The following is a 16932-nucleotide window of genomic DNA, read 5'->3' on the forward strand; positions in this document are numbered from 1 at the left end:
ACTTGAACAAATGTAAGCTTTCTTTTTTGTAGTCTTGTTTTGGATTTTGTTTTTGATCACAAGACACATAATAAAACAAAAGCGATGTAAACACTTTTATTTTAATTTGCAAGTATAATACAAAGCATTTTACTGCAAGAGTAGAAAAGTTGTCATGGTAAAACTCATGAAATAGAAAATTGCTCTCACCAGGTTTGCAAAACAGCCCCCCCCCCCCAGCTTAGCATGCTATTATTTCATTGCTTACAAATTAGTATGGATGAAAAGTACAGAAATAACTCCTTCACCACAGTGTACTTTCTTATATGAACTAAAATAAATATCCCCTTGGTCTTGTGTTCAGCAGGTGCTTGGTTGTCTAAGGATATGCTCTTACAAGCATGAAAGCATTTGTGCGGGAGCATCACTCCACCTCTGTCATTTCAAACTCCTTTGAAAATCCCAACCTCAAGATTTGAATTAGTTTAATTTAAGGTGTGGTTTAAGTAATCAGTTTGTTAAAGATGTGCAAAGGCTGCATGGTAGCCCAGTCATATGAGTGAGGTACAAATAGTAAAATTATTAATTAATTAATTAAGATGACAGTTCAGTTGCAATGCTGTAATGCCAGTAACATCAATTCTAGTTCATAAGCTTACTGTTCTAGCCAAAGGCCATAACAAACTTGTAGCAATAGTATTACTAAAACAATACAGAACATATATCCATAATATGTCAACATCTGTGTTGTAAGAGAGAGAAAGAAGATACCAGAGACGCCAACAAGCTTAAATCTAGCTTGATTTCGGTTTAAACCTCCGAATCAGCACAACATGTAGCTATTTTATTTAACTTTTTTCCTGATTTGTCTTGCAGCCAGTGCATAGAGGGCCACTCTCTGTGTTAGAAAGCTATTATTCTCACTCGAAAGAAGCTGAACCATTTCTGCAGGAATGTTCCCCATTGCTTGTGTAAACAAAGGTTTCAGAAAGCGATCTTTTTGGTTTCTGTATAAGGGGCAGGCTAACAGATAATGAGTGATGTCTCCCACCTGAGGTTGACCACAGATATGAAATCTGCATACAGGAAACATGACTTGGAAACACAGCTCAATATAGGCTTCTCTTAAGGAAACTGGTGTTTCTAATTAGTTGCAGGTGCCTTCTAGATTCTGTGCAGAAGAGCTAATCCTTTAGTTAGCACTTATTCAGGGTCAGCACAGAGCCCAGTTCTGGAAAGTAAAAATAGTCTAAAACAACTTGACAGGCTGCTTTCCAGTGTTGGTTATCACCCAGTTCCATAACAGAACAGAGCAGGAAAATGCTCCGTTGGCATAGTAGCAATTCCTTTAATAACCTTTTAGCTGAGCGCAATCTGCTCTTGCCTTGATTGTTGGCTACCTGAGTTTGGTATGAAGAACAGCTGCTGATATTTCTAATGCTAGAGTGTATAGTTTCTGAAAAAAATATACCGTATTCTGCACTGTTTCCAAAGCTTTAATGGAGTTTGAATCAGATCCCCAGATTTCAATGCCATAGAGCATTTGAGTAAAAACTTTGCTACCAAATATCTTTAGGGCAGTTTCAATCAGCTGCTCTCCCTTGTCGTAACAGAACTTAATCAATGACCCAATATTTTTCTGCCTCCAAGAAGACATTTCCAAGAGAGGGCTTCACTAAAGAGTACACTCTTAATGAGTAAGTTTGTTCTATAGCTGGCAGATCTAAATATCATTTATACCTAGGACTCTATTAGCCAAGAATCATAATCTTGTCTTAGAGTAATTTATAGATAGGCTTTCTTATAAATAGACTTTCTTGTTTGCAGTATGTGCTGAACACCTGCAAGAGAATTTTGAGGCTCAATTGGGAAAGAGAGAAGAGCACTAAATCATCTGCATACATCATGACTGAGATATTTCTGTTCCTAATTACTGAAGAGGGGCAGTTTTTACTGGTTAAATGTGGTACCAGATCATTAATATAATAGCTAAAAAGATCGGGAGCCAGAATACAACCTTGCTTGACTCCCTGCAATGTTTTGAAGGCATAGCACCATTTAAACCTACTCTGACCCTCATTTTTGTGCTGCTTTATAGTTCTTGGATGAATAGCAGACGTCTGCAGTCAATACTGAAATTTCTCCCACAGTCTATTTCAATTAATAGAGTGAATGCAGCAGAAAGATCAATAAAGGCTTCATAAAGATTATTCATAATATTCTTGGTGTATTTTTTTTAGTATGTTTCAGAGTAGAATGTTGATCAATGGTACAGTGTCCTTCTTTGAACCCCGCTTGTTCTTGACAAATAATGTTATCTGTCCACGAATAATGTTATCTGTAACATCAGTGAAATCAAACTATTGTAGGTATTGCGGAACTGACAAATGAGTTTTAGGAGAGTGTATTAGTGCTGTCCAACATTGCCTCACACATTTCTACACACTAGATTAAGAAGGATTTACAGTAGGATTATAAAAAGACATGACAGCACAGTTTAGATTTTGATTCATGGATGGCATCTTTGCTTTGTGCTGTTTGATTTTGGATAAAACTGACGCAAATCTGTATGTTAGCAAGAATTAATATGAAGACTTCCAGGTCCAGAACTCAGCAACTACTAAGCTTTAAAAGCAAATGGAAATTGTCACAATTAGTTAAATTATAGAATAATCAACAAAAGCATGTTGAATAACAAAAACTAAACTAAAAAGATTTGAGAACATTATGTGAGTCGCAAGCAACATATGATACTCCAATGTCATGGATAAGATATTCTTAATTTTATAGTTTACACCTTTGGTAATAAAGGTGGATGTAAAAGTCATTCCACCATAGTGCATTTTAGAAACATATCATTGGCTTCAGTTTACTTTTAAACGTTCACTCAAAAAATCAGGATACAGTCAGAAAATATTCAGGATGCTTTAAAACATAAATACAAAATTAAGAACAGTTTATATTTACATGTTTCAACCTATATGGATCAAATGAGTCTGCCTGATTGGAAAAATAGGAATTGTTACTGGAAACTTGTCTTTGCTTCCTGGTGGACAGCGTGCTTGTCAGCTGCTCTTGTATGTAGTTGGTAGTGGATTAAACGTGAAGTATTACGATACTCTGGTTCTTTTTCTCAGAGTAAATACCCTACTGCAGTCATTTGTTTGTACTCGCTTTGTTCCTTGTTGCAGTTTTGCCACTTGTCTTTGATTGGTCCTTTTTTGTCCTTTTCCTTTTTGACTACTGTGACAGTCCTGAGTATCTGATGGTTCAGGAGCTGAATCTGTATACTGAGAATTGCTGTCCTGATTACTTTTCTGTGCCGTCTCTATTTGGACTTTACTAGGACTATAGGCAGCTAACTGACAAAGAGCAACAGCTGCAGTTTGTTTCTGCTCATCACAATGGTCTATTGTCCTAACTTCCTGAACTTCTTTCCTCTGCATCACGGTAGGGACCTTATCACAAGAACCTTTCTCCATATGATCCTTAGGGCTGCAGTCCTCAGCTTCCAAATGTCCATTTTCAGTTTTTTGAGGTCCACTGTCTTCAGCTTCATATGATGACCTCTGGAGGGGTTGTTTTATGTTGCAGTTGTCTTTTACGGAGAGATTCAGAGGCATTTCCTGAAGTTCCATAAAGTTTTGGTTTTCCACATGGAGAGCGTTTTTGTACATATGTTCATTAACAAGATTTGCATCTGGCTTCTTGGAAAGATTAAGTGGTACTATCCCCGTGTCGTCATCAGAATTGGACAGAGGGTCATCGTTCTCATTACTTTCATGCTGTATATTTTCATTTTCATTAGTGACATCACTACTGGGGAAGAAAAGAAAAGAAAAATCATTGAAAAATTCCATTATGTAATTAAAATCTGATGTAGGACTAGTATAATATTTCGATTTACATACTGTGGCAGTAAAAGCAATGCAATGAATTGATTTAAAAGGTAACAGAATAAATTGTGCTATGGAGTAAATTTGTTACAGTGAGTAATGTTTGGTTTGCATGTAAGAAACCTACTTTTAAATCTCTATAGAGATGAGCAATTTTTACATTTTTACTGTGATAAATTAAAATAATTTGTTGCAGCCAACCTATTCTCCTGGAACATATTGAGAAGGAAATATCAACAATGTTTGAGGTCTATGAGAGCAGGACACAATAAATTGTATGCTCTACAGGTATTTTATATTGCAATACAAACAGCTGTTTAAGAGTGACATTAACCCATTTGACCATCCTTCTGTAATGAAAATGGTCCCAGGCTGATCCATCACAGGACTTATAAGATCAAGTTTGTTACACTTCTCTGCCTCGGAGGCCTAGTCTGGATATAAATTCAAAAGTAAAATAAAATAAAAAATCTTAGTGTTTATTGGAAAGCTGGCAGGTCACTGCAGTGGTCCAGTCTGCACATCATTGTAAACCATAGTTAATGATTGACTGTGTATATGTCAATCTCATCCACTTTGCTTCTCTCTGTTAGTGCACAGGAGAAACAGACAATGACTCCTGGCTTAGTGTTACATTTGGACCAGGGATTTTGGTTTGTTCTGTCCAAAGAGACTATGATCTGTAGCCAAGATTTGTTCTTGGGCTTTCTGGTTATGATTTATTGAAGTGAAACAAACCATAACCCATGGTTTGAGTATAATACGATGGTGCGAATCATGATTTGATCCTCGTGTGTTCAAACAGAAGAGTAAAGTGGGCAAAATTGGCAGTTCACTATGTTGTACCATATCAGGAGACCATTACCTTCTATCCTTCTTTAAAAATTGGGAAAATAATGAGAGAGAGAGCTCACCATATCCTTCAGTCTTGTTGCATGGGAAAGCAAAAAGGCTTATTTCATATTAAATGGCCTTCCCACTGAGATCATCAGCAGAGGTCTTCCTCTATATCCCACCACTGTCATGAATGCAGGTGTTAGGGACATAAGCAGGCCTTTGCTGTTGTAGCTCTTGAACTCAATTCCCTCAGGAGATTAGCTCAGTCCTCTTCAACAATAAGAAGAGTTACATTTGCCATGCCTATGGCTTTATTTTTTTCTGCCTGGTATGTTGCTTTGACATGGGTTACTTTGTGCTACTGTCTTGGTTTCTTCCTGGTTGGTATTTTATCATTTTAATAGGTCTCCATTTTTGTTATTACATAATTTTAATCTTTTTTTAAAAAATCATATTCAATAGATGAATGTCTGCCTCTACCTGAAAAACAATAATCTAAGGTTATACTATGCATTCTTTACTCAGGAACAAGCCCCGTTTAGTTCAGTGGAACTTTGTTCTGAGTAAAAGTGCATAACATTAGGTTGTGAATAGCAACATTCAGATTCAAATAGGAAAAACAGCAGAGATGTTAAACGCAACAATGATCAGTATAAAAATTAATAGAGCAAATATCATTTTACTATAATTCTGAATAACCACTATAATTACACCATCTCCAAGCATATTTCATCCACCCTTTGTCCACTTCCATATTTTTTTAAAAAACCCAGCTGTAGGGAACCTATGCCCGCCCCAGATGTTGCTGAACCCATCACGTCTGGCTGTTGGCCATATTTGCTGGGACTGAATGGAATTGTAGTTCAGCAACATCTGGAGGGCCAAATGTTTCTCACAACCTACTCTAAACTGATAAGGCAATCCTAACAAAGTTTACTCAGAAGTAAGCCTTACTGAATTCAGTTATATTTACTTGCAGGTAGTGGGGCTAAACATAAGTCATTCAATTTGATAGGACTTACTTCTGAGTAGACATGGCTAGGCTTGTACTGCTTGCCACTTGCATATGTCCTACCTGCCTTGGGTTTACAAGTTTGACATGTAATAAAAACTGTCCCAGGAGTCCTTGTGTGATGTAACCTAAGGGCATGTTTGCTCTCTCTCTCTCTTTAGTGTTTTGAAGAAACCCCACACAGATTAGAAATATCTTTATATATATATAACTTTATATATGTACCTCCTGGGTGTGTTTCCTCTATCCTCCTTTGTAAGAGGCTGAGTGGATTCATCCGTACTTTTCCTCACCGGTCTGAACGCTGTGCCGTTTTCTTCAGTTTGATTGTACTTGTTTATAGATGAAGACCTGCTAGAAAGGTCAAATAGGCCTTCACAACCTTGACTTGTCTGAGTGAAGTTTGTTGGGCTGGGTCTGCCTGGGGACCCTGTTGCTGCACTTCCAGCACGGGGGCTCATTTTTGCATTCTCTCTCTCATTTTGTTCCTCTTTGGAATGACTTTTGGTATGTAGCATAGGGCTTTCTTTTTCCAAATCATCTGGTTTTTTGTGAGAATTCAGTGACTGTAACCTGGCAGGGCTTGAAGAAGCTGGATATAGCAAGGTTGTTTCTTCCATTAAATGAGAACTAGAGTCTCTGTTAAGACCTGTAATGTGTGGTAGCCTGTAAAATGCTGATTCTGTTGGTCTACAAAGTCCGTATGGTACTGGGGGATTAGAATGATACTGCTGGAATAAACGGTAGTGTTCATAAGCTGCTGGATTTATTGGTTTAGGAAGTGGTCCAGGGTGAGGAAGAAAATGTCTCTGATCTTGAGAGCTGTAGACAGAGAGCACTGAACTTTCACACTCATGAGAGTTTCCAGGAAGAAAGTAAGGTGCATAAATGGCCAATCCATGCTCATACAATGAAGGTGAATACTCGGGAATTATGGGCTGCATATAAGGTGGAATGGAAGGGAAACCTTTTGTAGGTGGAATTTTATGAGTAAATTCTGGTGCAATAAGTGTGGACGCTGTTTTCCATGGGTTGTTTGGAGCATGAAATGCTGACTTTGTGTGGATTGAAGGGCCTTTGTTTGAATCAGAAAGAGACGCCAACTGAGATAGCTCAATGCTGTCTTTACTGTGACGATGCTCTCCTACTGGAACAAAGGCAGAAGGTCTCACAATGCCTTCAAGACCAGGCTGTGTGTTAGCTGTATTTTCTTCTTCATGACCGACAAGAGTTAATGCCTTCTGAATTGATGGTGTTTGCCCATTTACTAATTTACTTGTTGCTTGGTTTTGAACCTCCATGTTTTCCTTGGCATCATCTTTGGGGAAAGCACATTGAGGTTTAGATTCAAGATTTGAGAGGGGTTTAGAGGAGGTTGGTTTTGCTCCAGGTTCCGCCTGATTGATCTGCTTAGGCTCCAAGGAATTTGACTTTGGACACTTGATAACCCGATCCTGCTCAGACACTAAAGTAATTGAGTTTTTGCAGAGCCCATACTTCATGTGGTTGAAAAGATGTGATTTCTCATTGCAGGTGAAAGGGCATTGAAAACACTTGTACTTGAATGGTTTTCCTGGAGGCCTTGGGATATAATGAGGTTTTTTCGGCTTACGTTCTTTGAGAAGGCTCATCTTTCTGTTTCAATGATTAGACTTTTTTGTTTTCTTTGCCCTAATTTATAAAATGTGGTTGATATCTTAAGTTTTCCAGATTTACTCCTAACTTTGAGGAGACTCTCAAAAATAGTTATTTGAAGTCATTTCTTCTGGAGACATCAGAACAAAACAGCAAGCAACAGGAAACTGCAAAACAGAAATTGTAATATTAGAATTTGAGAACTGAAACAAATACATATGTCAAATGCTTTATTCAAATGCACATTGTGAGAAACCTTCTGGTTCAAACAAAATGTCAATTTCCAACTTGGAAGCCTATGAGCAGGGCATGATGCTGATGACTATTTTCTGTTTCATGTCTCTGGCATCTGGTATTTTTAGGTTTACTGTCTTGTGAACATGAAGGTCTCATGAGCTGTCATCTAAGAGTCATTATTTGACCTGTCCTCTACAAATTTGTAAACCCACCTAAGTTAGAAGCCATTACCTCACCCTGTGGCAATGAATTCCATAAACCAACTATGCACTGTGTGAAATAAATTATATATCAAAGAATTAGACTACCAATGTTGTAATTTCAATTTCTTATCCTAACATCTAGAATTCATCTTTTTCTCTATTACTGCTTATTGAGTTAACAGTTTTCAGTGAGTTGTCCACCTAAATACCAATTTTTTTCGGGGGGGGGGGTAAGTCATAGCCAATTAAGACCACATTGGTTTATGGGTGAATCTAGGACTCTGACCCTAGTGTGCATTACTTTGCACTCACATTGAATTTCATTTGCCATTTTGTTGCCCATTCACCCACGATGGAGAGTGATTCATCATCTGCTTTAGATTTCACCATCCTGAATAACATGGCACCCTCAGCAAACTTGACAGTCTCATTGCTCACCTAAATTCATGAATTACAAGCACGAGAAAAGTGAAGCTAATGTAGAAGACTCTTAGATGCCTTTGCAAACATGATTATCCTCAGGGAAAGCACACATGTCTGTAGGTAGAGCTCTAATTAACTAGCCTGAAGTTCAGGGATGCCTACTACCTGAAATTCCTGTTGGATTAATTAGAGAGAACGCATTCAAACAACAGTGGTGGAACATCCACTTAGGATGTGACAGGGAAAGATGAAAGCAAAGTGAGAGAGAGAACTGTAGGTGGAGGAGACAAGGAGGGAGGGAGGGCGGTGCTTGGTAATAGTAGAAGCTTGAGTGCAATCCAGTCCAGCCTGTTGGGGAAAGAGGAAGAGATTCCTTGATGGGGAGAAGTAGGGTGGAGTAGGATTGACTCCATCCTGGAGAGCTGACCTAGCTCTGCTATAGAGCAAACAAGCTTTTAAGCAGCCTAAACAAATATTTAAGTACTAACTAGTGTGAGTAACTTTCAGCACACTGCAACAAGCCAAATTCTGAATGCTTAGAAGAGCGCACTCTCCCAAATTTCTTCTTCTAAAGTTTGAGTGTGTTGCTGTTGAAATGACCTTACATTCTTCGCTGCACAGCTACTTATAAGTATGTGTGTGTGTTCCCGTATGGCCAGGTATAAATCTGAGTCAAGCATCCACTGATTTATAGGGGCACGATCAACTTGCTTTCCCTTAGAAACCGAAACAAATGGATACTTTTAATACAGGCTGGTGATTTTCTCGGCAGATAAGTCAGACGGGCTTGTATTGACTTGTTCCATTATGTTCGCTGATTCTGAAGGCGTGAGAATCTCTCAGAGTCATGTTCTCATGATTTTATAGGATGTGTTATGGCAAAGATCTAAAAAGTGATGATTTCATCATGAACTGTAAGCACCATTATCAAAATGATGACTGTTGCAAAACCACATACAGTATCTTGAGTTACCCGAAACTGCACTAATACCACTTGTTAGTTTAATAGGGAAGTCTGATGGCTTTTTATTTTTATTTATTTTTTTTAAAAAAACAAACCTTGCTTGCATTGCTGTTTGAATTAGAAATTAAATTAAAACATTAAATGAATTAATGGGAAAATATTCAAATGAGGGGACTGTAAGTAATGATAAAAAACAAGAGACCAATAGCATGTCAAAAAAAAAATTATTACAGTTTGAGCTTTCGTCTTTAATCTCATTAGATTTACATAGAAGGCAGCTTCATATATCTGATAAAAAGCTCATGCCATGAAGGTGTGACATGACTTTTCAGCAGGTAATTATATAAGCAGTTGAGTTTTTGTTTAAAATAATAAGAGATATATAGCATTTTAGATTATTTATTTTGTTTGTATTTTTATTATATTATTCAACTAATAATGCATGGATTTATCATTGGTTTAGATTATTAAAAGAAAAGCACACCGTTTAGTCTTTGTAAAGCACTAAGGGACAAATTTTAGTGATTTCTGACGGAGTCTGGGATCCAAAGGACTACTTAAAGGATGCTCAAGAGGGATTTTTATCTGTTTATCAGCAGGTCCAACAAACTTAAATTCCATCTGTTTCAGAAGCAGCCATTTAGTGTGTGAGTGGCTGCTGGTAGGATCCCACCCATAGAAATACAAACAAAATAGAATCACGGTTTGGGAAAATTCTAAATTCAAATAAGTGTGTCACAGAGTTAATGAATTTAATTGTTTTGTTTCTATACATGCACAGTTTTATTCAGATAGTATTGTTAGAAAATCAACACATTACTTATTATGAAATGAGATTCAGCAACAACAAACAAACCAGTTTTTGGAGAGTGCAGGTTGAATTTTGAGTAATGGCGTAGAACCAAAGACGGAAGAATTGTAACAGACTTGGTGAGTTCAGTTTGTACCAGTTACACCTTTGTGCTAGCCTGTAAGTCCCAGAGCAAATAATGCTTTAAGTTACTGTTGTCACAACAAACTATTCCCCAGGATTACCAAGTTAATAGACTTTGCCTGTTTGAATTATACAAATATGTTATATAAGCACAATATTGATATTGCTAGATAAATATATTTATTCATTTTCCTAGTGTGTAGAATGCTATATTATTTTATGGAGGTAGACTCACATTTTAATAAATTAACATTTGCACTGTATGATCTCTCCGTGAGAAGCAGAAAGCAGTATGGAACTATATATGTTTGCTAAAGTGCATTAAAAGCAATCCTGGATTTTTATTTTTATTTGCAGGAAAAGTTTTTTTTAGAGGAAAAGTATGCTCCCTTATATCTGAGTTTCCCAGACTAGATTGAGGTATATCATTCCAACTCAGAAAATTCAGTAACCAAACTTATTTCTGGAAGTATCGGCTTCATTGGTTGTTCCAAGTGGTAATGGGAAGCACTGGATACAAAGTAACTTTGTTTACTTAGATGGTTAGGATTTATTTACATTATGTTTAGAATTGCAGCAATAAGCATTCCTATTACTGTGCGCATTTAATTGGACATAGGAAAGTTTATTAGAATTTTGTGGGGAGGTTTTTGAAGCAAACTGCAGTTGTTTTTGCAAGGCAAATCACTGTGCACAGCAAAATGCCACTTGGTGGCTTTTGGATAGGTGTAAAAAGATATTTCCTGCGCTCTACTCATACCCTCCTGGTTGCAATTTCTTTCATATTGTGCTAAGCTAGGCTGTCCTTTACTATTATCATTGAACCCAGCAATTGCAGCAAAGATCAACACCACCAGAAAAAAGTACGCAGTTTCATTTGTCTGTCAATTCTTTTTTGTTTCTTTAAAGATGCAAAACCGGCAACATATGGCTATTACAGGTCACATAAAATGAGGAATATTTTTCAGTGAATAAATGTAATTGTTGCTTTATCCTTCTGTGTAGTAGCTTACTTTTTTAAAAATACAAAGGGACAGCTCCAATTTTTTTTTTATTGCAGACAATGGTGTAATTATCTTGCTTAATAGTTCAATGCTATGAATGGCTGCGCAACCATTTTTGAAGAACATTAATACGCACACGCTTGGCTGCTGTTGCAGCATTCTTTTTGGTGATATTGATCTGGCTGACGAGTCCTCACTGGGGTGGAGCATTTTGAAGGGCATGCTGTGATTAAAATATTGTGATGTGGCATTATTGCATAACTCAAGATCATGCCATTGTCACCTATCCAGCATTTTGCAAGAACAAGACTTCTGAGTTTTATTCCACTTTAGATTTTACAGTGGTTGACTGCTCTTCCCTTCTGGGCTTTTAATCTTTAAAACTAAAATATCTACTCTTACAAAAATATCAATTTGTGCATGATAGAGGGCAACAAACGGACAGACATGCTATAGAGGTCAAGATGGACTGTGAGGAAGAGTCATTAAGATTCAGATATATCTGTGTAGCAAACATCTGGTCCCAATATTAAAAATAAAATTCTTTAAAAACAGCTTAAAAGCATTTTGCACTAATAAGAATAAGCCCTTAATCATTTTTGAATGTCTAATAGACAAGTGTAAATTCATTCTCAAACTATGTTTTCCCCCTCTTTGGTCCACCTCTGTATATAAAATAAGTATTTCCATTAACTGAAGACTGAACTAGGACAAATGTAGCAGTTGAATTCTGAGTAAAAGTTAGAAACCTTGGAAATAGTCCCCCCTCTCCTTTTTTTATTTATTAGAAGTAAATACTCCAGTAGAACACAACATAATAAGCTGAACATAATAAGTTAAACAAGGAACCTAAAATACGTACTTTTAACTTGAAAATAAAGCATGGTTTCTTAATCAAGCTTTCAACCTCAAGACTGCCATAGTAGTACAAAAAACAAGATTCTTTTCTTTTAAACTTGCTGAAGAAATGCACCTGCTCATAGAGGAGTTGCCTTTCTTGAGAGGACAGTAAAACACAAGCACAGGCTAACAACTTAGCTAAACATTCCTTCAGTTAGTTGATGGCTTTTCCTTTTAAATCTCTTGTTTTTTTGATTGCTGGTTTTAAAGTCCACTCACCTATGAGTTTGGGAACTGAGGTCCAAGATGTTCCGAGTTGTTAAACTGTTGCTGTCAGTGTTGAGAGAGAAGTACCTGTTTGCTGCTTGATTAAGTGAAACTGAAGGAGGCTGTTTCAATGGGAGGGACTTAAAAGTGTAGGAGTCGAGCCCTGCGGGTGTAGAGATGCACCTGATATTACTTCAGCCTGAAGCTACAGTTCATGTGTTTCCATCTACTCTTTCATTTGATGTTACCTCAGCATCTGAGCTATCGAGCAGCAGCACTCTTGTCATGTTTGTGCCCTCTAACAAGCAAGTTTTTGTTTCTCCCACTGAGTTAATAATCTCCTGTCAAGGGGAACGGAACACGGCACAGACACGTTTCTCAGTTTAAGATCTTTTAAACCATTTCTGAGTGAGAAGCAGATCATCACGAAGGCTTTAAAAGGTTATAAAACAGTAGTAGGAATTGTAGGCTGCTGCACGGGACGTTTCTTGGTTTGGTTTTTTGTGTGTGTGGTGGATTTGTGAGAATACTTGAATGCCGCAAGATTCCTCCTCCTCTCCCGCCCCCCCACAGTTGTCCTCATGATAACTTCTGCCTGGGAACGGTGAGACAGAACTAACTCAAAGCCTACTTGCTGTAGAAACCTGCCAAAGCTTGCCAGGAATCGGCAGCCAATTGCATTGTAATGGAAAGGAGTCACCTCTGTAGGAAACTGAATATTTGCTTAGTTTCTCTGTTCAGTAGTTCAACTTCCCAGCCACTGAACACACTGCATGGTGATTGTACTATTATTGTTTGATAACTCTCCACCACATGTGAGAGAAGGGAGGTGTCAGTACACCATTGTAAATGATGATGATGATGATAATAATAATAATAATAATAATAATAATAATAATAATAATTGGCTGCAGATTGGGCTTCCTTACTCTGCCCCATTCAGTCATGCTGTTTCTCCTTGTCATTGACTCTTCTCTTCCCCCGTTTGTGGGCTCTGAGCTATCCTAGTTGCCTTTTTAACACTGGGATAGAGCCACAAGCAACACTGTTGTACAGGGCAGCATTATGGAGGCTACCTGAAAGACTCTCTTAACCTTCTAAGATCCAGTACCATTGTAAGTAAAATGAGAGAGCCATGTAGTACAGTCAGTGTAGAATTGTAGAATTGGTAATGTGCTTGTAGAATTGGTAGTGTGTTTTGTGGCTTGTATACAGTTATAACATGGTTAGCTGACTAAGTAAGTACTAAATTACAAAGCTATAGCTGTGAATGAGTAAGTCTAAGGGATTTTATTTTATTTTATATGGTTTTTAGATCAGTCTATACCCAAAATGAAGGCACAATCTATTTTGCTAACCATGCACAATGTATAATCTGAAAATTGTTTGTTTCAAATTGCATAATTTGAAAGTGTTTGTTGTTAATTATATATAAAACCCTGTGTTGTTTAGTATTAGATTTTTTTTTTGCAAAATCTCCCTCTCCATACACATGAAAGGTGCTGCCTACAGCAGTGTTTGTAAGGGGTGTGAGAGAGAGACAGACAGAGAGAGAGAGAGAGAGAGAGAGAGCGCATTTTGGTTACTGAAACAAATGAGCCAATGCTACCTGGCCTCTGTTTAGTGCATAGGTGATTAGCTGTGGCAGGATGGAGATGTGCACTTGGAAGCCCATCAAATTTCCCATCCTGTTGAAAGTAATGAAATGTGGGTGGACAACACTTGCAGCAGGATGCAGTTGCCATCCATCTGTAGGATGTGCATCTATATTCTGTCTCAACTAGTTACGTGCAGGGCGGTCAAGAGGCAAGTAGAGAGGGTACTGATTCACAGCCAACAGAAGCACAGACTTTCATTAAGTTTTTGTGTAAATTTTCTTGCGGCACTAGTTATGGGACTGGAAACGGAAGCGTCAACTTAATTCCTTGTGGTCTATCACAGTGGACACTAAGGCAAAATGTGCCCTCTACTTTAAAAACAACTCAAGATGAATTGTACATTTATGAGTACATTTATGAATTTTGCATTCTGTGCAGCATTCAGATATGCCAGTTCCAGCTCACTGGCTTCTCTTATTTTGACAGATGTTTTGCACACGCTTTTTAAAATTTAGCATTGGAGCCATAAGTAGTATGTGTATGGGTTTTTAAAGGATGAGTGAAATTCTTATGAAGCTGAAGTTAATGTCCAATACACCATTTTGTATTTGTCCATCCCACACTAGAACTGTCAAGAAGAGGGGAAGCTGCTTTTGTTCCATATGAGATCTCCCTCGGTTCCTTAATTTCTCTCCTTTACAAGTAAAAAGGTGCATCGTCTCTGAGTAGGTTGCCACTGAAAGCTAAAATTAAGTTTCTTTGTCACAATGGAAGAACCAATCATACACAGGAATTACAGGGTGTTAAGGATCAGAAGGATAATGCACATGGCCAACACATCAACTGGAGGTCAGACACCAGATCAAATGTTCAGGGTTCATAGAGTCATAGAATTGTAGAGTTGTAAGGGAGCCCAGGGGTCATCTAGTCCAACCCCCTTCAATGCAGGAATCTCAGTTAAATTATACATGGCAGCTGGCCAGCCAGATTGGCGGGGTATAAATAAATTATTCTTATTCTTATTACTTTAAAACATCCAAGGAAGCAGAACCCACTACCTCTCGTGGAAGTCTTTCCCACTATTGAGCAGCTGTTACTGTCAGGAAGTTATTCCTTGTGTGTAGTTGGAATCTCCTTTCTTGTAACTTGAAGGCATTGGTTCAGGTCCTACCCTCCGGAGCAGAAGAATACAAGCTTGCTCCATCTTCCATGTGATAGCCCTTTAGATATTTGAAGATGACTATCATACCTCCTCTCAGTCTCCCCTTTTCCAGGGTAACATACCAAACTCTCAACTATTCCTCATAATGCTTGGTTTCCAGACCCTTGATCATCTTGGTTGTCCCCCTTTGCACATGTTCCAGCTTGTCAATATCCTTCTTAAATTGTGGTGTCCAGAACGGGGCACAGTACACCAGGTTGGGTCTGACCAAGGCAGAATAGACACTAGACTTCTGCAGGGTCTTAGCAATCACAGCATCCTTTTCTAAGTGTGCACAGACCTACTGTTTAATTTTCTGTTCTAGGACCTTTCCTAGTATCGATGTCAAGCTTACCAGTCATAGGCAAGTGCAGAGTAAGAACCAGGCAGAAGATGTAGTTTGAAGGAAGCAGTAGAGGGCTTGATGGTGATCATGATCTGAGGGAGCAGGAGATTAAGTAGAATGCTTGTGCTCAAAGAGAAGATGGATGGACTAATGGGCTGACCTAGCCTGCTGATTCACTCGGAGAGTCAGATGACAGTAGGCTAGGAGGTCTGCTGCTTCTTTTCAGGTTGGAATGACAGCCTAGAGGCCTGCCTTTTCCTTAAGGTCTTGTCTGTGTGGCCTGTAAGGACCCAAAGTGCTGGAGGTGCAGAAGGTAAGCTGCTGAAGGCCCTGGCTTGAGATCCCCTGCTGTGTAGGCTTGTGAACATCCCCATATAATATAGGGTGGGATTTAACTAATGAGCCCCACCAGCAGAAACCCGTGCAAAGACTTCCTCTGGTGCAGCTGTGCTTTCTCCCTTTTCATGTGCCCCGTTGGCTGTGGGGGAGGGTTGAGAGAACCCCCAGAACAGCAGGGGAGGAAGGAGAGGGCAGATTGTTGGTTCCATCAAGTAAGCAGACATGTTTGTGTTAAGAGGGCATTCTGCTGAGTGAATTCCTCCCCACTGTATTGTCAGTTCCCTTCTTGTTATGCATGTGAACAATGATATGATATGTTGTTTTTAACAATACATTCTAGCATCTACTTTATATATGATATAAATAAATTTTAAGGTGTTTTCACAGCAGACTGGCCACTGAGAGTTTTTAAGATGGATATACTGTTGATATACAGGTGACGATTATTTTAGGTGTGTCCAGTTGACATGTAGTCACCAATGCACAGGTGCCTGTACTATCAAGCCCACAAAAGCTTGCACGACCATCCCATCCAACAAATACATTTTCCAGAGCCCATGCTCATAATCCCCCCCCCAATAAATATATAAAACCTATGGTTTGATGGGGGATAGGGCTGATCCAGTGGTACCTCGGGTTACAGACGCTTCAGGTTACGGACTCTGCTAACCCAGAAATACTACCTCGGGTTAAGAACTTTGCTTCAGGATGAGAACAGAAATTGTGTGGCAGTGGGAGGCCCTGTTAGCTAAAGTGGTACCTCAGGTTAAGAACAGTTTCAGGTTAAGAACAGACCTCCAGAATGAATTAAGTTCTTAACCCGAGGTACCACTGTAGTAGGATCTGTAGTAAACATCTAAATATACTTGTCACTATTCAACATCGGAATGCCATTGTTCTACACCTTGCCTTTCAAAATTTCTTCATTAGCCTTACTGCAGACCACAGTTGTCAGCTCTAAGCCTGAACATCCACTGCAGCTTTCTTTCATCCTAAGCGCCTTTCCCACTGTTTACCTTCTAAAATCCTCTTGCATGTAAAAAAGGGTTGCTTGCCTCATCCTGTCAGCTTCATTAATCCTATTATCCATTTGTCCTTTTCCATTGACTAAGGACACCCCCCCCATTCTCCCCTCTCCCCTTTTGACTCCACATGTTGGCACATTGAATATTCTTCACTCATTAACTCCTTGCTGTTAATTTTAAATGGCCTGGAGA

The 16932-nt window shown here is 38.6% G+C and overlaps 2 protein-coding genes across 6 annotated transcripts in view; one reads left to right on the forward strand and one right to left on the reverse strand.

Annotated features, from left to right (window-relative positions):
• Positions 1 to 16932, forward strand: part of TBCD (tubulin folding cofactor D) — a 135812-nt gene that overhangs the window by 34680 nt on the left and 84200 nt on the right. The gene's annotated exons all lie outside the window — the stretch shown is intronic.
• On the reverse strand, positions 82 to 12448 carry ZNF750 (zinc finger protein 750). Of its 2 annotated transcripts, none has more exons than XM_080993755.1 (3): positions 12244 to 12448; positions 5950 to 7526; positions 82 to 3795 (listed from the first exon to the last, which is right to left on the reverse strand). In XM_080993755.1, the coding sequence occupies exons 2-3, from the start codon at positions 7353 to 7355 to the stop codon at positions 3090 to 3092; spliced, it is 2112 nt and encodes a 703-aa protein (XP_080849881.1). In that variant the 5' UTR covers positions 7356 to 7526; positions 12244 to 12448; the 3' UTR covers positions 82 to 3089. The 2 variants fall into 2 exon arrangements, with proteins under 2 accessions (XP_080849881.1, XP_080849880.1); XM_080993754.1 differs by having other exon boundaries at positions 82 to 3798; positions 12244 to 12432.

The sequence above is a fragment of the Podarcis pityusensis genome (genome assembly GCF_964106645.2).
Source record: "Podarcis pityusensis genome assembly, chromosome: 2".
Classification (NCBI taxonomy): Eukaryota; Metazoa; Chordata; class Lepidosauria; order Squamata; family Lacertidae; genus Podarcis; species Podarcis pityusensis.

Bases quoted from the DNA above. Each gene is read 5' to 3' on its own strand.
- ZNF750 (XM_080993754.1), bottom strand. From the start codon at position 7,355: ATGAGCCTTCTCAAAGAACGTAAGCCGAAAAAACCTCATTATATCCCA. The intron at 3,799-5,949 runs GTACATATATAA...TTTCTTCCCCAG, and splicing joins AGAGGAAACACACCCAGGAG to TAGTGATGTCACTAATGAAA.